At 43.8% G+C, this 22511-nt stretch overlaps 2 protein-coding genes across 3 annotated transcripts; one reads left to right on the forward strand and one right to left on the reverse strand.

Annotated features, from left to right (window-relative positions):
• Nucleotides 1-1751: 1751 nt before the first annotated feature.
• Nucleotides 1752-12181, reverse strand: polr1d (RNA polymerase I and III subunit D). 2 transcript variants are annotated; one of them, XM_007891379.2, is made up of 5 exons: nt 11939-12181; nt 9431-9528; nt 7235-7311; nt 3839-3921; nt 1752-1872 (listed from the first exon to the last, which is right to left on the reverse strand). In XM_007891379.2, exons 1-5 carry the CDS (start codon nt 11978-11980, stop codon nt 1813-1815), a joined length of 360 nt encoding a protein of 119 aa, XP_007889570.1. In that variant the 5' UTR covers nt 11981-12181; the 3' UTR covers nt 1752-1812. The 2 variants fall into 2 exon arrangements, with proteins under 2 accessions (XP_007889570.1, XP_007889577.1); XM_007891386.2 differs by having other exon boundaries at nt 1797-1872; nt 3839-3918.
• Nucleotides 12182-12699: 518 nt separating this feature from the next.
• On the forward strand, nt 12700-22372 carry sybl1 (synaptobrevin-like 1). The gene is made up of 8 exons (XM_007891398.2): nt 12700-12941; nt 14382-14534; nt 15711-15768; nt 16307-16444; nt 18553-18643; nt 19755-19822; nt 20671-20763; nt 22247-22372. Exons 2-8 carry the CDS (start codon nt 14389-14391, stop codon nt 22313-22315), a joined length of 663 nt encoding a protein of 220 aa, XP_007889589.1. The 5' UTR covers nt 12700-12941; nt 14382-14388; the 3' UTR covers nt 22316-22372.
• The last annotated feature ends 139 nt before the right edge of the window (nt 22373-22511 follow it).

Consider the following 22511-nt stretch of genomic DNA (forward strand, 5'->3'; position numbering starts at 1 on the left):
GGAAAAATTGTAAGACAAAGAATGTGTCTCACCCTTTGTCTGCTTATGAATGCTGGGAGAGCTCCAGTGCCATAGCATTCTCTTGGCAAAGAAACAAAGAAAATAGGACGTTGTAAAAATATGAGGTGCACAAAAAAAGTCCAGGTAACATCACTGACACTGCACCGAGAGAAGGATATTGTACGGAATTGCGACGGCTGGAAATCTGAAACAAAAAACACAATTGCAGTGAGAGGAGTATTCACACTAGAACGAGTGTTCAAGTGTGGGTAGTAATCAGAAAAGAATGTGCAATGGGTGTGTAAGAGGAGTACTCATGCTAAGGCAATTTTGCATTGCAAGGGATTTTCACGAGGCGGAGGGACTGCTGGATGGAGTTCCAGACGATGGGGGCAGAGTGGCAGAAGGCTCGCCCGCCAATGGTGGGATGGGCGAGGCGGGGGACGTGAAGCAGGCCGGAGCCCGCTGAGCGGAGGGAGCGGGCAGGATGGCTAGGGGGTTAGGAGGTGGCAAAGGTAGGGAGGAGCAAGACCATGAACGCAGTGTACCCGATAACAATTAGATGGACTGATACGTGCAAACTCCACCTAAGAGCAGTATCATTTTCCAAACAAATACCACAAAGGATTTTAGTTGCACTTAAGGTTCTTTTGTATATCAGAATTAAGCCTTACTTGAAACCTGTAAAGAAATGGTCCTGAGTAAAGGGCATTGAGAAATCGCTTGGGATGAACATGTTCAGATAGGTAACAGCTAACTTAAATGGCTGATGGGCTTCTCAACAAAGGAGAAGTGCGGAAAACAAGCTGAAGAACACACTGGGTTAATCACAGTAAAAGGGACACTAATCTCAATTAAATTCCATTCCACTCCATTAAGGTGAATGTATGAAACATTCACAGACTTGGCCAAATTATCCCATTGATTGGGCTCAAGGGGCCGCAGGGTCTGCACTTGAATAAAGCATGATTGAAAAATAAAAATATTCTCAAAACTTATAATAATATCAATAGAGAGGGTCATGGGGGGGGTGGGGGGGCTCACTTCATACCTTCTAATATTCACACTAAAACAAGCATGCAACATGAAGTGAGGGGGACGGGTGGAGAGAGAGAGAGAGAGAGAAGGCATACTCTTCACCACATTTTTTTGTGCTTCTTGGGAAGATACCCAGCTGTTTGTTAGCTTTACATCTGCTCCATTTACATCATCTGCTCCATTTCGCACCCTGGCTTTTGCTACTAGAACCATTAGTTGGCTAGTGAGCTAAAGTAATAACAATAATAATTCTTGCATTTGATATAGTGTCTTTCACGTCAGCAGGATGTTTCAAGGCACTTTACAGGATTTGCTGTAATGACCAATTTTATGTGGAGAATTGTTGGCCAGGACACTGGGAGAAACTCCCTTCTCCTTTCGAATAGTGCCACGAGATCTTTTAACGTCCACTTGAATAGGCAGACGGGACCTCGGTTTAACGTCTCATCCCAAGGACAGCACCTCTGACAATGCAGCCCTCCCGCAGGACTGCACTGGAGTGTCATCTTAGACTATGTCCCTATACACCCACATGGACAGGTTTTCTTATACCACATCCTGAGTAGCTGACAAACAACATTCCCCCCATACACAACACAGTTGTATAATCAGTTCCTGTACATAACTTGGTATTCAGTAACAAAAAACAGCAGCAAGTACTTTGTGTGACTGAGACACCCACGAGAATTATTCCAATTGTCAACTATCTCTTTAAAAATGTTTATTTTTTAAATCAAAATTATGTACAATATTGTTGTATTTTCAAAACTGGTATCAAAGTTGTTCCATTTCCTCTTGTGGTTCATAAGACTCTTTGTATTCGTTCACACTGGTCTGGAATGAGAAAATAACCCTTGTTATTGGGATGAAATTGAAATGCATTGTGCCCGGCTGATGGAACAGAGGAAGTAATCTTTTTCTATCAGGGAGAATAAGCACTCCCTATCCCTACAACAACAATTACTTGCATTTATATAGCGTCCTTCAAGCCAGACGGCATCTCGGATCACTTAACAGTGGCGTACTCTCATGCGTGACGAATGCTGCCATAGCTTTACATTGACTTTCAGCTCCAGATCAGCTGATGATCAGCCAATGGTTGTAAGCAACCATTCCTGACTGTCACTTCCCATCACCTCTCTGCCCTCATGGCCTGACACGGTTGCTCTTTGTGAGCAAGCGTTTACACCTCGCACAAGTGTCTTCACGCAAACTTGCTGAAAACGGAATCGAAGCACAACTTTTGCTGTGAAGCAAAAAAATGAGAAGGCGCGGTCTCAATTGCTTATTCTTGCCAGGTCTGGGCTCCCCCCGTTCGCTCCAACTGTCTTGTACGTTTGTATTAATTATATGCACTTTTTTTACAAATTGTTAATAAAAAAAACTATAATGTATACAATTCTGTCGCACGTGGAAGATCAAGAAGGATTAGTTAGTAAACAGCGGTGACTACGCTAAGAGCGGGTCAATTTTGAGCGCCTCAGCTTAGGTACTGCTCTTTGTACAGCATGAGGATTAGGCATTAAATGCATTGACCACCACTGCCATTCTGTACCAGCTCCAATTCCTTTCACTGAATTTTCAATGTAAATGAACAAAACAACATTTTTCTTCCAATTGGAAGCATTAAAATTTAAACCAAATCCATTTGTGGTCATTGTTTTTCATTTGTAATTTGTAGCAAATTGTGCCATGGTTGATTCCATCGGTACCGGCTCGGCTCAGCTCAGCTCCCCAATGTCTTGTCCAGTCGGTCGCTCTTCACGTAGGAGCCGAGACCAACGAGTGTTGGCAGGATATACGATGATTGGGGCTTCAAAGCCAAGATTCTGAGTGCACCTCAAATCCACACGTGCTCAATGTAAAGCTATAGCAGCATTTGTCACACATGAGAGTACACCACTGTTAAGTGATGGGGAAGAGAGGAAAGGTCATCGGGCAGGGACAAGAAACAGGAACCCTTGCTTGTTCCCTCCACACCCCCATCCCTTTAACACAAAGATGTGGAGGCCAATTTAGTGTCTCCTCCACTGCTCCAGGTGAACTCAGAACTGACCTTGGAACTTTCCTGCTTTGTGTACCTCAGCTCTGTACCACTCCATATTTAACCAGTGAGCCCATTGGAGGAAGTTCCATCTCCAAATCTTTGCTTAGATATCCACACAGCTAACCTAACATTAAGCAACTCATAACTATCATTCTCTCTGACTAGGATAGCTGTTCAGTATTCATCTGCAATGATTTTCATTCTGAGCTAGCGCAGAGAGAAGAGCGATTATATTTAGGAGGTCAGTTTGGGGTACGTCCCAAGGCGCTGGACATTTAAGAATTTGCACCCGAGCTGGGGGTTGGGATCAGGAGGAGTAGAAGGCAGGGAGGGTGGGGGTAGGAAGGTGACCGAATGCGGGGTCGAAGAGGACAGCCTTGTGAGGGGCCTTGAAGAAGGCAAGAAACTTTAGGATAGAATGCCAAAGGCTGACATGGAACAGGCGCAGAGATAGGGAGAAGCAGGGCCATGCGGGGGGTGGCTATGAAAGCGAGGATGAGGATTTTGAACTTTACCCTCTGGGAGATGGGGAGCCAGTGGAGCCAGGTGACGATGATAGATTCACGGAGCTTGGTGCAGTGGGAATACATTCTAAAATAAATTTTACATTAGGAGGCTGAAATGCCACGGCCCGTTGGTGACACCTGATATTGATAATCCTTGCATTTTTTTTATGATGTTATTATTAATCCTCAAAAGCCAAAAGTCCCAGCCTCACTGCTGCAGCCACAGATAAACAAAACGGAGACTTACCTCGAATGTAGTGAGCACGTGCTGACAGACTGTCATTAACTCACTGAGGCCCCTCCGGAAAGGCTCTAAAGCTGGAATCCCTGCTGTAAAGAAATTCGCAACACAAGAATCAGTAACCCTTTAGATTCCATAAAGCATTTAGAACCACATCTCAATCCATCCACCATTTCCTGCAAACTCCTACAAATATGGGTATATTCCAGGCCTTGCGGACTTACAACACAATACGCTTTTACATTTTATATAACGCCTTTCACGTATGGCGAACATCCCAGTAAACAGTAAACACTGTTGAAAAGGAAGGTCTTAATTGTGATCTGCAAGAGTGGAAGGAGGGGGCAATTCAGAGGGATTGTGGGAGAGAGGCAATAGCTTTGGGGTGTAGTGGCTGAAAGCGCGGTCACCGATAGTGGAGCAGAGGAATGAGGTACAAGCAGGAGACCAGAGCCAGACGAGCAGAGGCAGCAGGTAGTGGAGTGGGGAAAAAGCAGGTCAGAAAGGAACAGAGGTGCCAGGGCATGAAGGGATTTGTAGATGAGTGAGAGGATCTTGAAATCGATCTGCAAGATACAGAGCTTAGTATGGGTCAGAATATAAGTGGCGGATGTTGCAATACACACACATAAATTAGATTAATCACAATATGCACAATCAGGTTGATCCAGAGGACAGAGGGGTTCAAAACAAATCTTGCTGAGTACAGCGTAAATCAATAAACAAAGGCAAGGAGTTCATAGCAGAGCATATGCAGGTGACTAGTGAGAATCATTCACAAAAAGACGTGGTGCCAAGTCCCTGAACAGGAAGCTTGGTATCATGCCTCGGTCCAGGATGTTGAAATGCTTTTTGATAAATTCAGTTTAAAAATACAAATCGGAACATAGATTAAAATACATCTGTGTTCCATGTGTGTTGGTTTTTCAAAAAAATTTTTTAAAATTAACTTGACTTCTTTTAAATAGGAATTTTTTTTTACATTGAGACTTGTGTGGAGTCCGTCAGTGGTAGAAGGTTTGCGTTAAGGCTTGTGGAAGGAACATGCTTGATGGGCTGAATAACCTTTTTATTAAAAAAAATCCATGCGTTCGGATGTGTTTTATGTTCTCGAGATGCTTGTCAAGAAAGGCTTCAGGTTTTACCCATAATATATAATAATCCTTGCGTTTGATATAGCACCTTATCATGTCGTTGAGACGTCTCAAAGCACTTCGCAGAATATACCATAAAGTGGATCAACTGTGACACTAGCTACTGGGTCCGATAAAATAAAGGCCGAGTTTCTCTTCCTGACACAACAGGATCCATGAGTGGAGAGGGGAGAAAAATGGGGACGGGTACACTAGAAGGTAAGGCATTATAAGACTTTGAACTCATACAGTCTAGGTCGACAATGCAGTTCTAGGGGTGCACTGTGTTGTTGGTTGTACCATCCTTTGGATGAGACATTAAACCAAGGTCCGTCTGCCTGTTCAGGTGGATTTTAAAGATCGCCAAACTGAGATACGGCTCAATCATCAATACTCAGAATGCACTCACATCTGCTCCTCGCAAATGTCAAGGTCAAAAGGCTTTAGCATAAAGGTAACCAGGATCCAGAAGTAAACATGGAAACACATTCAGGATATCTTCTCATCTCTCTCCAGTGCAGGCAAGTCTGCCTTTGGGGGATTTGGCTCTTTATCTTGCGCTTGCCTTTCTTTAACATCAGCCATAATTTTGGCAGGATTGAACAGAGCTATATAAATGTAAAACTGATGTCTCTGTTTCATCCTCTGCAGTCTATATTTCTTGGTCTTACAGTGCGCCAAGACAACACCACCTTGCATTTATATAGTGGTCTTTACTCGGGCAGCGACCCGGAGTGCTTAACAGTGGAAGAGCTTGACTCTGAGCCGAGGAAAGTAGGTACGGTCGAAGAGGAAGGTCTTGAGGTGTGATGGGAAAACAGAGGAGGAGGCAAGGCAGAGAGACTGAGGAAGAGAGTTTCATAGTTTTGGTGGCTGAGTGGCTGAAAGCATGTTAAAAACCCAGCAAAAAAAANTACAGTGGAGCTCCACAGTTGGGGTGGGTGTGGGGAAAAGTTCATAAATTTCCAACTAGATTTATCACAGGGAGAAGTTGCTGGTCAGCAATTATGCATTACTCTGCATATGTGCAGATAGACACTAGCTTCAAAAGGCCAGCAGCTTAGCACTCATTAATAAATGGGTGAAGTGGCATTGCAGTCATCACTTAACAATACAACTTCTTGCTTTCATGTAGCTTTTTGGTAAGTAAATGTTGGAGCCCACACGCTGTGCTATTATGATTGCATTCTAACAGGGTTCGACTACATCACGATTTAGTGGAGACTCCAAATCCCACATTAAAAAAAAGAGAGGAACTGGCAATAAGAACCAAGCTTAAACATGCCACAATCATCTTCATTCATTTATATGTGCCTGATGCTGGTAATAATAATAATAATAATCCTTGCATTTGATATAGCGCTTTTCACGTCGGGAGGACGTCCCAAAGCGCTTCACAGAACACACTGTAAAGTGAATTGACTGTATATTTGTGGGCGAACGCGGCAGCCAATTGCGCACAGCAATGTCCCACAAACAGTCGTGGATTGAAAATGACCAATTTATTATTGTTTTTGGTTTTGGAGGGATTATTATTAGGCGTGTGGAGTAAGGAAACTTGCCCAAGGTTTCGCCCTGCCTGGAATTGAACTCAGGTCTCTCGCTTGCAAAGCGAGTGCTCAACCACTGAGCTACAGGACTCCAATGACATAATGGTAATGACATAAAAGTAATTGAATGAAGCTGCTGAATGAATCACAGAAATCTGAGCACAGAAGGTCATTCAACCCATTGTGCTTATATCACAGTAACAGTGCCTCCCCCACTGGAACTATCTTCTCTGAAACATTTAATAATAATCCTTGCACTTGATATGGCAATGGGAGGCACTCGCATTGTTTCGCCCACAGAACTCGCAGCCACTATACTTTACAGTATTTTCTGTGAAGCGCTCTGAGACATCTCAACGGCATGATAAGGCGCAATATCAAATGCAAGGATTATATTACTGTAAAGTGTAACAAATGTGTGTTTTCGAATACCCTGGCCAACAATCCGTCAAATTTAACTGGTTATATATCCTGTGAAGCGAAGTGCTGTGAAACACTGAGCGACGTGATAAGTTGCTATACCAAATGCAGGGATTAGTATTAATGTGCGTACTGATTTACAGCCAAATTTTGTCCAAAAGCACCAGGCTAAAACCATTTCTGTTGACTGTGTTCCAGCCTCTTGCGCACCTTGGTTTCATTTCAGTGCTCAGCTCTCCTCAAGTGCTGGAGAATCATAAAGCAGCGAGGAAACAATGAAAATCAAACACGGACGTTACCTTTTGTTTGAATTCGAAAGTTGATCTTGCTTTCTGAGGGATGAGTGATGCTGTAGCCACAGAACTCCACCTCAGGGCTGAGAAAAAGTTCATACAAAACCAAGGTTAAGCAAATGCACATCTTAAAAAGCTCTGCTTTCGAAAAGTAATCTCTTAGCGTTTATGTAATTTTTAAATCAAGCACCATTCTAACATGTGGAATTTCTCCAAGTTCTTAACAGTAAGAACACAGTGGAATCAGCTAATAGATACTTCTTATATGCCTGAGCCAAAGAGGTGAATCTTAGCATAGTCTCATTCTCACTCTGCAGCTTAGTGGTTAGAGCGGTTAAGCACTTGCCTCGCAAGCGAGAGGACCTGGGTTCAATTTCCGGGCAGAGCAAAACGTTGGGCAAGTTTCCTTACTCCACACACCTCTGTTTACCTAACAGTAAGTAGGAACCCGGTTGTTAGTCGATTGGCGGATCGCTTTTCCGGGGGTAATAAGCCCTTGAAAAAAAAATGTGGTCACTAAATCCACGACTATTTGTGGGACACTGCTGTACACAATTGCCTGCTGTGTATTGCCCACAAAATGTGCAGTCAATTCACTTTACAATATATTTTGTGATAAGGCGCTGTATCAAATGCAAGTTATTATTACATCAACTTTCACATCCAGACAAAGGCTAGTGAATGTGGGTTCCAGCTCAGTCGGGTTATGTAGCTGTGACAAGGTTATAGCTTTGATTCGGCAGGACCACAGTAGGTCCAAGCTATGGCTGAACAGAAAATTGGTTCTCTGCTTCTGTGGTGCACTCACATCCTGAGGCTAGTGCTGTTCAGTCACAAGCACAATCACACGAGTGGCACACAAACAAGTAGCATCAAAATTACTTACTGTATCTCCTTACTGTGAAAGAACTTAAGAGAACATGGAATGAGAGAGCGACCTTCAATCCTACAGACCATGCAAAAAAAACTTCCTCATTGTTTGACATCACCTCCACCCACTCTATCACCCAGGATCTTTACCCCAAGGTAACCAACCACAAACTACAATATTTCCCATTCCCCCATTTTGTAATCTGGCCTCTTTCTCTCGGTAATGAACATCTTCTACCCCTACTCCTCCCCCCCGCGCCCCCCGGCTCACCAGCATCCAAAACATATTGTGCCCCTCTGTACCCTTTAGAGAGTGCTGCTGCTTTTTCCTTCAAGGCCGGTCTCAAGACCCTTCTCTTCGACCGTGCCTTTGGTCTCCCTCCCATCTCTCTGCCTTCCCTCACCCCTACACCAGCCCTCCCCCATGCTTGAGCCCCGACACCTGACTGTTCAGCGCTTTGGGACATCCACCCGACGTGAAAGGCGCTCTATAAATGTCATGTTGTTGTTGCTGTTTGTCAGAGGTGCCATCCTCCAAATGAGACTTTAAACTGAGATCCTGTCTGCCTGTTCAGGTGGAAGTTAAAGATCCCATGGCCCTATTTGGAAAGAGAAGGGAGTTTCCCCCGATGTCCTGGCTAACAATTCCCCAAATAAAAATGGTCATTCACTTCATTGCTGTTTGTGGGACATTGCTGTGTGAAAATTGGCTGCTGCGTTCACCTCCGAAATACAAAGTCACTGCACTTTACATAAACTTTGTGAAGGAAGCACTTTGAGACATCTTGACAAAATGATAAGGTGTTACATCAAATGCAAGTATTATTATTATGTATTATTATTAATACATAGGAAACAATGTCACCAGCGATGCTTGCACATATGCAGTGTGAAATTTGAAAGTCAGACAATTCTGACATTCAGAATACAATTTTTTAAAAAAACACACGCGAAGAAAAGAAAGGGAATTCATTTTCCTTAATTTGGAGAAAACTGGAAAATCTGACGGACCATTTTTTTTCCTTAAAACCACAAACCTGTGTGTCTAGAAATACCCAATGGTTCCCAACCCTGCTCAACCAAGAAGCCTTTTGCACCCTTTAGAGAATAAACCACAATCTCCTCTCTCAATACAAACACAGAACCAGTTTTAATCCACACATGTGGCAGTTCTGTGCAGGGTTTTTTTCCTTTTGAAAGAAACAACAGTATTATTCTTTTCAGTTATTCTCTTGTGGGATTTACTGGAATACGGTTTGCTGTTCGGTGTAAGCTATCTAGCTAGTTTCCCAATTTGAAACAAAGTTTATTACTGGGAGGAGAAACACCTACTTCTTCATAACCATGTACCGCAGGGCGTTCCCAACAGTGTGGTCTTCTTCGTGCAATACAAACGTAATGCTGGAGTCATCAGAGCCATCTGCCTGGACCTGGGAGAGATGGAGACAAACGGCATGGTTCTTATAACAAACAGATCTGGACCAGAAGGCAAAATGCTGCAGATGCTGGAAATCTGAAATAAAAACAGAAGTGGCTGTGAACACTCAGCAGGTTAGACAGCATCTTTGGAGAGGAAAGTTAAGGTCATCGACCCAAAACTGTTGTTAAGAACTGTTAAGAAACTACTGTTAAGAACCAAAAATGCTACCTGACCTGCAAAGTGGTCCCAGATCAGGACTATAGTATAATGCAGATACCGCTAACAGCTATTAAACAGCATGTAGACCTCCCCCCTCCTATGCCTCTATGACTGTGAGACTAATCACAGATCTCTATCACATTCCTTCAGTGCTTCCAGAACACAGCACAGACCCTTACTTCACTCAGTCAACAACAATATAGCTGAGCTCAAACAGTCTATTAAAACAGATTATCACAAGACAGCACGTGGCATCTCCGTAACCCCCATCTTCAATGGTCTCAGTAATCCTCTCGGCACATGTGTATTGGCGAGATCTTGTGGTTACTGGAGCCAGCCTGATTCTCACAATCAACTGACTTGGCATGCGCCATTAGAACAAAGTATTTCATTAGAGCATACATTTGCAGCCTAATTCCAGTATCACGGGTTCCAAAGTGCTTGCCAGAAATCATCCACATAAAACAACTCGGATCACTTGTGATGAACAGAATGTTTTGATTCCCCCTCAGCACGGAGAGCTGCAGTACCACTAATCCCCTAGAGGCGGCCCTGCAGAGTAACACGGCTGTTTGCAGCTCAGCACCGCCACCCGCAGACTCTTGGGGAAAAGACACATCAAGAACAATTTGCGTGTGGACATCAGAGAGAGACACTGCAGAGCTCTGGATGGTCTGCAACTTGTGTTGGGTGGAGCTGGGGGTCCAGAGTAGGGCCATGACGAGGGTGAAGATAAGGGTCTCAGCTGCACGGTGGGTGGGGCGGAGGGGGGGGGCGAGATGAACAATGTTGCGGAGATGAGATGAATTAGCAATTCACCATCATGGTGCGTGGCTGGCCCTTTGATAATACAAGTAGCAGTCTGATTTGCTTACAGTATAGTCACTAGATTTGACAGCAATTACTTGAGAGACACAATGAAGTCACTAGACTTGACAGCAATTACTTGAGAGGACGCTTAAGAGACATTTCAACGTGATCAGTTCATTCATTCCCATTCATGATCCAAGACACTGCTAAATGGCTCAATCTAGTCCCATGTAACTACTCACACAAAGTTATTGACAACGTTGCAGTTACCAATATTGGCCAAAGGTGACCGACAAGTGTGAAAATATGCTATGGCCGTAATATCTAATATTATTATTAGATGCTGGTCGATCTGTGTTCACTCCAATGGCCATAGCATAACATAGAAATCCCATGCATCCCACCTACACATGGAAATTCCAGGGATATTTGTTGGAATGCGCATTCTCTCCCCGGAGGGATACATCCTGCTTACCTAATTCGAGAAAGCATTAGGTGCAGGTGGGCAAGAGCCGCGATTGGAGATCCCAGAATGTGCACCGGGGTAACTGCTGGAGTCTAACCAGCTAACACCGCATAGCTTGCCATCGAGAGCACCGTCCGGCAAGCTTTCCCGCTGTTTGTCCAGCTGGGACCATCCTACCCGTTAGGGCTTTGGCTTGCAGCGTGAACGGCAGGTGAGTCCCGGTCCCCAATGACTGGTCAAACCTTCCAAATCCTGCCAACGAGTCGATCGTCATCAGAACCGAAACACACACGCGCACAATTCCGTGCGGTCGGTGCCGTTGGCGTACGTGGAACTACCAGTCCGGTACGAATACTCATTTTGAGCGCGGTGACGGGGTTTCCGCCCGCGCCGGGCATCCTCGCCCGGACCGATCGAAAAGAAAATGAATGTGATTCGGTCTTTTTTGGGGGGGGGGGCAACCGCGCGTCTGAACCACGCGGAAAAAACCATCACCCAGTTTGAGAGCATCCAAACCAAGACGGGAAGGACCTCCACCCTTCCCAACCCACACATGGAAACCCCAGGGATAGATTGTTGGAATGCCCTCTCTCTCTCTCTCTCTCTCTGTCTGTCTCCCCTCCTCCCCCACCCCCCACACCAGGCGCAGACTGGCGAGAGCCAAGGCTTGGGGACCCCAGAGTGTGCGGTGGGGGGTAACTGCTGGAGTCTGACCAACTAACACTAAATAAATTAAGTGGGATGGAATTCCTGCCCCCAGGGAGAGCCCTGGGATCATCCCGGCCTCCTCTCCCCCCCTCCCCCACACAAGCCCAGAGCCAGCCTGCAAACCCCAGACACACACGTCCTGGTCTCTCTATCCACGCCGCGGCCACACGACTTTCCTCTTGCCGGCCCGCGCGGGAGCGCCGCCATTAGCCCTCACCATCTCCAGCGCAGGCCTGCTCTCGCCCTCCGCCGTTGCCATGCTCACGCCGCTCGCACCGGGGGGCGCCTCCAATATACGTCACTGTCACTGCCCGTCGCGTGGCGCGAGGGCTGCCGGGAGTTGTAGTCCTCCCCCTCCTCTCTCTCTCTCCAGCGCTCCTCGAATTTCTTCGGATCCCTTTCATCTCAAAGGAAGACAACGGTACCTCCCTCCCCCATTACCCTCCTCTACCCAACCCTCCTCTCTCCCCCTGATTCGGTGCTGGAGGAGTGCTCACAGGAGGGCGACCATGAGTGGCCAGAAATCCGTTTGTAGCCCAAAGTCCAACAAATACGAGCCCAAAAGTAGCCCAATACGGAGCGTCGATTTCCACCCTCGCCGGGTGAGTTAGCGGCGAGGCTAATTTAGCTCAGTGCTTTTGAAACTGTGTCAGAAGAAAAGGTCTTCAAAGGTTTCTTTTCTGGGGGGGGAAAAAGGGAAAAAAAAAGTTTTGCAAGTTTAAATTTTTTTTAAAAAAATTGAAATACCCGCCCAAAGCCGTTTATCCCCCCCCGCCCCGCGCAGCGGAGGAACAACCCGCCCGATTGGGCGTGAAACCCGCCCAACCTGGGAACGCTCACAGCGGCACCTGGCAGCGGCGCATGCGCAGTGAGCATGTCGTGTGCGCGCGGAAAGGGGGAGTGAGACGCCTGCGCAGTGAGCACGTGTGCGCGTGTGAGAGAGTGAGGCGCCTGCGCAGTGAGCGTGTTGTGGGTGTGTGCGGGTGGGGGGGGAAGAGAGTGAGGCGCGTGCGCAGTGAGTCACCAGCAGCTGACCGGACGTGTGTGTGTGTGTGTGTGGGGAGCGACAACAAGGCCTGAGAGAGGAGGCAGTCAGTGGGGATTGGGCTCAGCTGAGAGCGGCGGCGGCTGTGTATATACACACACACCGGGGGGGGGAGAGGCAGGAGAGCGGACCAGACACCGGCCATTCCTGCTCCCGCGGTGGTGGCGGCTCCAGGGTAAAAGCAGAGGCTCTGTCGGCGGCTCCATTCCTTCTCCGCCCGGTCCTGGGGCTGTTGACTTAAGGGGCTGTGTGTGTGTGTGTGTGGGGGGGAATGTAATGTCTCCATTTAACTCTTCCTCCCGTGTGTGAGGGAGTGGGGTGTGGGGGGGGATTCGGTGTTGAGTGTGTGGAGCCTTCTGAGAGGCTGTGTTAATGGGGCACAACCCCTGATCTGCCCAACAGATTACCCCCCAGATAACATTGGTCATTTGCTTCCTGGTTGTCTCTGGGACGTTGCTGTGGGCATTTTATAGTAATATAACAGGGCGCTGTGTTTTGCCCACCAATATACACGGCCAATCCACTTTATATAGTATATCCTGTTAGTGTGCTTTGAGATGCGGTTGTGATGTGATCGTAAGGTGCTATATTAAATGCAAAGATTATTATATAACAATCCTTGGGATTTGAATCTGCCTTTCGTGCCGCAGAGTGCTTTGCAGGATTGCTGCACGGTGCGGTGACAGTATTTTGCAGGTGAATTGTCAAATTGGCCGCTGTGTTTGCATGCAAATGCACAGTCACTGCACTTCACAGGAAGGATCCTGTAAAGTGCTTTGGGCATCCTCCTGATGTGAATGGGGTTATAATAATAATAATTCTTGCATTTGATATAGCGCTTTTCACGTTGGGAGGACGTCCCAAAGCGCTTCACAGAACACACTGTAAAGTGAATTGACTGTATATTTATGGGCGAACGCAGCAGCCAATTGCGCACAGCAATGTCCCACAAACAGTCGTAGATTGAAAATGACCAATTTATTATTGTTTTGGTTTGGAGGGATTATTATTAGGCTCTGTGTGGAGTAAGGAAACGTGCCCAAGGTTTCGCCCTCTGCCTGGAATTGAACTCAGGTCTCTCACTTGCAAAGCAAGTGCTCTAACTACTGAGCTACAGGACTCCACAGTGAGGGCATTTGAGCAAAATTATTCCCTCCAGATGTAAAAGGGCAGTTTTTGATCTCGCAGTAAAATTGCCAATAAATACATTTCCCAAGGTCTGAGCAAGTTTTTACAAAGTGATCACTTGTAGAATTTTTCATGGCAATTTGACTTCTGTGAGGTCTTTTAATAATAATAATCATTGTATTTGATGCAGTGACTTATCATGTTGCTGAGATGTCTCAATGTGTTTCACAGAATATATTGTAAAGTGAATTGACTGTATTTGTGGGTGAAATGTGGCAGCCAATCGCGCACAGCAGTGTCCCACAAACAATCGTGGATTGAGTGACCAATTTCTTATCAGGATTTAACTTTTTTTTGGGGGGGTGGGGGGGTATTTTAGGACAAATTTAAATTTCAGCTCTTCAATTACAAATGTGTAACTGACATTAACTGCAGTCTGCATTTTTTTTTACTGTGGTTTGACTTTGTCTCTTACGACATCTTTTAGAGCAGCCATGGCAATTTTGTTTGGGGTAGTCGCACGTGGCACCACTATCCTCGCAAAACATGCCTTTTGTGGAGGGAATTTCTTGGAAGTGACTGAACAGGTACTGGCAAAGATTCCATCAGAAAACAACAAACTGACCTATTCCCATGGAAAGTAAGTATGGTGAAGGTTTTGGCTTATGAAGCCTAATGGCGTGCATATGCTGGTTGATTTGGTGACAAGTTTGCTGAATTTGAATATATATGTGTGTAATTAATTCTTAATCTGTGCTTCTCTGAAATAATGCATTGTAGTGAATCCTCTTCCTGTCAGAGGGCCCATTATAGCCATATTGTAGCTTTTTAAAAATAAAATAGCAACGCTTAAAGCCGTTCTGTAACATTGATGACGAGAATGTGAAATCACTGGCAAACTGCAGGAATATGGACGTGAATCTGGAGAGATTGGAACCTGCTGGAGCTTGTTGCTGCTGTTTACAGTGTTATCTGAACTTTTCACAGTTGTAACCTTGTAACCCATGTGATGTGCTCTCACACAACTAAAGAATCTGGTGTTTGAGTTGTATTTCTTGCAACAAAAAATCTTTTGTGCTCAACAAAGTGAGGACTGTGTGTATTGGAAGTAGTACAATGTGGAAAGAATATAGCATATAAGCATATTTGTTTTTCTTCAGCAAACAAGACTTAATTCAATCTTAGAACATTCTCTGCTGCACCTGTGCCTTTTCTTACACTGACCATCATGTGGCAACTTGGAATGCTATTGCCAATTATTTGCCAATTTAGGGACTAGTTTTTCCCTGTGGACCAATGTCCATGGAATTGTTGATACCTCCCTAAACTGATTTTATGTTAGAATAGTACAGATTCCATCATTCTCGGCTGCAACCAGGCCTGAGAGATGATGAGAGGTTACTGTACAACTTTTTTAAAAGCGAAACAAAGGCTAGTGAACAATAAATAAATGAATTAATGGTGAATTTTCATTTATCTTATTGAAGATGAATGACACGATTGTTGGGTTTAAGTATGCTATAGATTAATAAATGTATAAAATACAGATTTCTCTTCTCCCCCACTTGGTGACTAAATTAGCAATCTGTCACACAGTACAACAAATTACATTTACACAGTGCCTTTCATGTGAGGAGGACATGGGGTGAGGGGACTGGAATAAAGATCCATGATGTGGGGCCAAAGAGGCTAAAGGCCTGCCTGCTGATGGTAGGGCAGACTGATGCTGTACACCAGAATATTGATAATGATGAAGCCCCCAAAAATGTAACTGTTGCCACTGCTGCATAACTAACCACTTTCTATTTCTCCACAGCTACTTATTTCATTATATTTGCCAGGATAGGATAATCTACCTGTGCATCACAGATGATGTAAGTCTGGAATCTTGGTTTAATATTGGGGTTTAGAAGCATATGCCTTGAGTTTGTGTGGAGTTTGTTGTTTCTAAGTAATTAGTCTTCCAAATGCAATTTTCAAAAGTGAGTTTGACATCTATTGTGGCATGCTGTAGGCATGTTTTTTTTAACTTGTTTGATTATCGATTTCAATTGCAAGATGCTTTGTCTGTGGAGAAACCTGGTCCATGTAGAATCATATTACAATACAGGAGGAGGCCACTTGGCCCATCCTGCCAGTGCCGGCTCTTTGGAAGAGCTATCCAATCAATCCCACTCAAGTACGAATCCAATTATCTTTTCAAACCTTTACGTAACTTATGTACAATACCTTTTTTGCTGGAAGAATGTCTTAAACGCCTTTTGCAAAGGCTGAGCTGGGAGGGAGTGTGGAGGGAAGTGGCCCCAATATACAATATCTAGGTCTTCAGATGGGATTTGGAAGGGGGTGAGATGGATTTTTCAGGAGAATTTCATCCGTTCCAATAATATTCTCTCCTTTAATGTTGTACAGGACTTCGAAAGGTCCAAGGCCTTCTGTTTTCTAAATGAAATCAAGAAAAGGTTTCAAACCACATATGGTTCAAGGGCTCAGACAGCACTGCCTTATGCAATGAACAGCGAATTCTCCAATGTGTTGTCTGCACAGATGGTGAGTACCTGGCAGTTTCAACTCGGAGATGTCCATAAACTGTTTTGTGTAGTAATTGTAGTAGATGCACTGCAAGCCTAGAATAGTCAATTACATTGCACATGTGGGGAGCAACACACAGTGATTCTAGACAGCTGCTTTGAGTTGGAGTGTGTAATATACATGTGTTGCTTAAACATTGGGTTCGATATGTCTGGTTTATAGCTGGTAATCTTGGTTGCTGATTCTGCACAAAATAACCCACTATTTACATTATTGATTCCCTTTAATATTTATTAAAAAAATTCCAATGAGAGTATATTTATTTTCATAACTGTTCTTAAACCTGGCATTGTTCTTCTCAATCGCTTCCATAGCCTCTGTCTTAGCTACAGTCGTTCAATGTGGGCTCGGTGAGCCTTTTTGGTGTTGTTAATCTTTCACTTGTAATTGAACAAACTAGTATTTGTTGTGAAATACCTTAGTTATGCTGTGTGCTGAGTAGACATGGTGCATGATTGGGTTGCTTATGGAACTAGTTTTTGTATTGAAATATTCTGTTAAAATGACATCAGCAGTTTCTGTAGACATTGTCACCAGTTTGCTTTCAGTTTCAGCAATGTGCATTGTCTTTGGAGAGCAATACCTTTCACAATGTTGCTGTCAATCTGCACTGAATACTCTAACCTGCATTAATATAAATGTTTACTTCTTCACCACATGAGCAAAGACATAGCCCAGGGGTAGCACAAATCCATACAATCTAGAAAATGTCAGATTTCTCAGTCTTTGCCAAGTTAGGTGTTTCAGCTGCTCCAGCACTTGGAACGTGACAATCTCTCTGCTCATGGAAAAAAATTCAGTCAGTGTTCCTCTCCTGACTTCTGTTCAGTGACCTCCATATGTGTATACATCAAGTGAGAATAGGGTAGGGCTCTGATGTCAAAATAATTTGCTGAAGCCCTTTCTGCAGCTTCAAGAGAAGTTGTATTGGACAGAGCTTATTTATGTAGGCATTGGCAATAATTGTTACCAGACTGTAGTTAATGTCAGCATCTTTATTGGTCTGCCCAAGTCAACTAGAGTGGGTCAGACAATCTGTTTTCTGCATGTAGAATATGGGCTACAACAAATAGGATTAAGACTGAAACTAGTACATTGAATCTATTGTGCTCTTCTATACTGAAGACAAAAACTGATGGACAAAGTGGGATTTGTGCTTGTGTACATGCCTTGCTTTGGTACAAAGTAATGAACTGTGTTTGTATCTCTGGGTTGGTCTTTGTGCCAAGCCATATAGTCTTTGGAGAAAGAATATCTTGTTCTCAAATGTTTAATGCTGTTATCTCTTATCAGTGATGACCAAACTGACTATCAGCCCTCTGGCTCATGGCTCTCATTGTGTAATCCATGTGGTGCATCTATATTTTCAAGCTGCCTTATAAGCAGTATTAATTTAATAAGGATAGCATAGAGGACATTTGGTTCAATCTGACAATTTGCATTTATGTAATGCTTTTAACAATATGAGATTAATTAGAAACGGTCAGTTTAAAAGTAGAAATGGAGACTTGGGGCCCAAATAATAATTGGCAACAAATGGTCTTTTAATCTAATGCATTGCATTAAATTCTATTTTCACATGGAATAATGTGAACTCATTACTAATGTACACCATTATCCTCAAAGCTAGTGGTTTAATGGTGTGGTATCTTTAAAAGACCACGTTGTCGGTGTTGTATTGAAGCCTGTGGATTTTAAATACATAAGCTAGGCTGACACTCCAATGCAGACCTGGGGTGTGCTGCATTGCAGGGAGGTGGTGACATTAGGATGGGATATTAAACTGAGATTCCTCTCTGCCTTTGCAGGTGGACACTAAATTTCCCATGGCACTAAAAAAGAGAAGGGATGTTTAACCCAGTTTTCTGGCCAACAATCCTGTAGCCCTTCAATTCATGGCTGTTTGTTGTGCATTGCTCTGCAAATGGGCCGTCACTTGCTCCTATAAATGGTCACTACACTTTTACTGGATATCCTGAGAAATGTTTTGATGTTGTTCTGAGTGAAAGATGCTATTATACAATGCAAGTATTATTAGCGTTAACTTTTAAATATTTTCTTTTCAGAGACATCTTTCAGAAAACAAGAGCACAGACCGTCTTACAGAGACACAGGTGCAAGTAGATGAGTTGAAAGGAATCATGGTTCGAAATATCGGTACGTACCAAAATGTGGAACTTTGTCTTTTGAAAAGGGAATAATGAAGGTTCTCTGCCACGGAGCACCATTTACTGTTGCCTCACACTGTTCCCTGGCCGAGTGGGTTTTAGTGCTCCATAGGCTACTGGTAGCTTGATTCCCCGAGGCTTGTGATTTATTACCTGATTCAGAACATACCCCGTTGCCAGATGAAATGATGCCAGCATGAAGCTGCACTCTGGGCTCATCGTGTCACATCTTTGAGCTACCAGTATTGTTTAAAAAAAAAAAATTGGGGTGGGCACTCCACTGGGCAGCCAGGTAAACCCATCACTGTGTCTAAGAGTGTCCAAACCAAACTGAGAATCCCATGCATCTCACCTACACATTGAAATCCCAGAGAAAGATTGTCAAAATGGATTGCACACACTCTCCCTGGAGGAACGCATCCTACTTACCTTATTCCTGTAAGTATTAGGTGTAGGTTGGCAACAGCCAAGGCTTGAGAACCCAGAGTGTGCGTCAGAGTACTGCTGGAGTCCAATAGGCTAGAACCGCATAGCTTACAGGCTGGCAGGCTTTCCTGCTGCTTGTCCCACTAGGACCACCCTCCTTGTTAAGGCTGTATTACTACATTCACGGTATCACACCTTACTATACAGATAATACTAATTGTTTAGCTGATCATGGATGAAATGAGCCATTCCTGATTATAATAACATAAGGATCTGTGCGACTCTGTAATTAAATACAAGATGTGTGAGCTTTATAAGTCCCCTCTTTCCTGCTGTTGTGGCACTTCAGTAGAATATTAAGTGAAGTCTGACTTTTATCTTTGACCTCTTGTGATGACTAGAGACCCATGGCTTCCAATAAAATGTTCAATTTAAAGAGCAGCTTAAGTTAGATGTGAAGACTTGTGGAACAAATGTTGTGGTTTTGTTTCTTTTCCAAGTTCACCAAATTTATATGCTTGTTTTTATACAGCAATCCTGTTTTGTCAGAATTGAAATGTATTAGCAATGTACTTCAGTCAGAAATAACCAAATTTAGTTTCCTGTGTTTGTTTTGTTTGGCTGCCTGTTTTCTTTATGGCTTGACTTGGTGCTTTTTTTTCCCCCATCTGCAGATTTGGTGGCTCAAAGAGGGGAAAAATTAGAGCTTCTAATCGACAAAACTGAGAATCTAGTAGATTCGGTGAGTTTCATATATTTTTATACGCTTCAAAATGTTACTAAAAACAAAACCATTAGTGCTAGTACTGGGGGGTGTGTGTGTTAAAGTGAGCACAAATCTGCTCACATTGTACTGTGCAATGGACCAGTGTGATCTTTTGCTCTCGGCTTGAAGAATGCAAGAGCAATGGTGGGGACTGGAGCTTTACTGCATTAATATTGGCACAGTGTAGATTACTTCAGTGGAGATGAGGAGAAGCATGCTGGATGAGTTTGAGCCTAGGTTTGATGTGCTCGTACAGAATTGCATCAAAATTGTCAGTGAGTGAGCCCGACAATGGTGGAACAGAGGACACGAGGGACATGCAGAAGGCTGGAGCCAGATGAGCGGAGGCAGCAGATCAGAGAGGTAGGGAGGTGCCAAGGCATGAAGGGATTTGAAAATGAGTAAGGATCTTGAAATCTATCTGTTTTGGTGATAGGGGGTCTATGGAGCCTGGCTAGAACTGGTCATGCTGTGAGCCCTGGAAATAAAGGCACTAGGTAGCCTTGTCTTTGATAGGTTTTGCAAGGTTCACTCTCTAGTCCAGCACAGGATGGAGTTTCAGAGATGAGACTTGCTGGAGAAAACCAAACTTCGAGACTGCTTTATCAATGGGGTGGAAGGTATGAGAATGCCATCTAAGATCAGAAAAGATGGCGGGGCTGAGATTAATCAAAAGGATCGCGTGGAGGCAATAAAGGTAGCTCTTGTTTGGATTTGTGAGATGAGGTAGCATTAGCATTTGAAAGCAGATTTCCGTTGAATTGTTATCTGGATAAGAGTTTGACTTCTTTTTCTTCCCCACCGCCCTTTGGTTTCTTCCTTAGTCGGTCTCATTTAAAACCACCAGCCGAAACCTGGCCAGAGCAATGTGTATGAAGAACCTCAAGCTGACTTTCATTATTGTCATTGTTGCCATTGTAAGTATACGCTTCTCCAACATGTATAATGTAGGTGTGACGTGTGACCTTGTGCTGTCTCGCAGTGGGCAGTGCCTCCCTCTATAAGAGCCAAGTCTTTCATTGGAAAGTGAAAAGACACAAGTGTCTGAGGACCTTGTAGTATGGAATAGAATTGCAACATCGTTGAATTTTTTTTTCTTTCTCCTCCCCCTCTTTCTCCCCCCCTCCCTCCCTCCCACTATGTTGCACAAAACGTTGTTACTTCCTTCTGTTTTTCAATGTTCTCTGTATTGCTGCCAGTGTTCAGTTACCATTTGGGTTCTTAATGAACACAGATGTGCGGGAGGGAGGGGAGAGAAACCAGATATTTTGGTGGAAGTAAATAAGGTAATTAATCTATTAGACTCTCCCTTCATATATAATTATCAAATGACACTCCCGCCTTGTAACAACTGCTTCGAAGCTCCTAATTAAAATCGTAACTTCTCCAAAAGTGCTGGGAGGGTAAGGTTTTTGGCTCAGTTATGAGTATTGAACTACAGTCACGAGTATTGAAGCTGATGTGAGTCATGCACATCCTCTGTCCAAACAGTGTGCAGGAGGTCGGTGTGGATAGACAGTAAGTGGTGTTTAGGGAGGCTTCCTCACACTAGCTGGGCCCTGAACCAAAGGCAATATCTCGGTAACTACTCATTTTCAACTCTACACAGACTAACATTTAAGGAACAATCTCAAATCTTAATTCATGATTGGATTTCTTATTGCATGCAATACATATTACCTAAAAACTCAGGTTAGCAGGATCAACCAAACCATCACTTACCCTACCTCCCTCCTTTTTGTGACCATTTCCAGCAGAGATCCTCTTCAGTGACTTTTCCGAGGGCTATCAAACTCCGTGATCCCATTTTCACCCGACTCCATTGGCTCCCTATCCTTCAGAGGATCCAGTTCAAAATCCTGGTCCTCACCTACACAGCCCTTGATGATCTCGCCTCACCCTATCTCTGTGACCTCCTAACTCCCGACCATGAATCTCATCTGTCCCTTTTACTGAATTGCTGTATTCTCTTGGAACCAAGAATATATTAAATACAAACCATTATTGTGTTTTAATGACTTCAAAGAATAACTAGTGAAAGGTAATTCCTCCTGACTCTTAAATTGACCAAGGGAGCATAAGATCAGGTCTGTTATTCGAAGAGTTGAGGGGAAAACTGGAAGCATTTTTTTCATTTAGAGGATTATTGAGAAGTGGAATCTTTGTCACAAGTAGCTATGATAACAATTTAAAAGGTAATTGGATAAGTGAAAACAGTATATCCTGTGAAGCGCTTTGAGATGTCTCAAAGATGTGATAAATAACTATATTAAATATTATTATTAGGAGTATTAAAAAAAAGCAACATAATGCTGGGAATTAGGATAAGAATGGAGAGCGACCAGGCAGGAGAATTCAATAAATCTCTGCTTCAGTGTTGCTCAATCATTGTTCTTTCAGATTGTCGTTTACATCATTGTATCAGCTGCATGCGGTGGACTGTCGTGGCCACATTGCGTCAACAAATGAGCAGAAATTGTGGTCCTGTTGGTTGGAAGAACAGACTGATTAAAACCTGAGTTTGACCACTGGCACAAAATGTTCACAGGAGACCCGTGTGTTAAATTTATTTTGTTTCTTCCGCCATAGGTTGAAAGGCTGTAGTTTTTTGCTTGCCTTATTTTTCACACCTTTTTATACTTATTAATTAAAGGAGTTATTGCAT

This window comes from Callorhinchus milii, unplaced genomic scaffold, assembly GCF_018977255.1.
Source record: "Callorhinchus milii isolate IMCB2004 unplaced genomic scaffold, IMCB_Cmil_1.0 Scaffold15, whole genome shotgun sequence".
NCBI lineage: Eukaryota > Metazoa > Chordata > Chondrichthyes > Chimaeriformes > Callorhinchidae > Callorhinchus > Callorhinchus milii.

Coding starts and splice junctions, on each gene's coding strand:
- sybl1 (XM_007891398.2), top strand. CDS start 14,389: ATGGCAATTTTGTTTGGGGTAGTCGCACGTGGCACCACTATCCTCGCA. Junction 14,535..15,710: donor CTGACCTATTCCCATGGAAA/GTAAGTATGGTG, acceptor ATTTCTCCACAG/CTACTTATTTCATTATATTT. Junction 19,823..20,670: donor CTGAGAATCTAGTAGATTCG/GTGAGTTTCATA, acceptor TTTCTTCCTTAG/TCGGTCTCATTTAAAACCAC.
- polr1d (XM_007891379.2), bottom strand. CDS start 11,980: ATGGCAACGGCGGAGGGCGAGAGCAGGCCTGCGCTGGAGATG. Junction 7,312..9,430: donor CGGTACATGGTTATGAAGAA/GTAGGTGTTTCT, acceptor ACTTTTTCTCAG/CCCTGAGGTGGAGTTCTGTG. Junction 1,873..3,838: donor ACGTGCTCACTACATTCGAG/GTAAGTCTCCGT, acceptor TTCTCATTCCAG/ACCAGTGTGAACGAATACAA.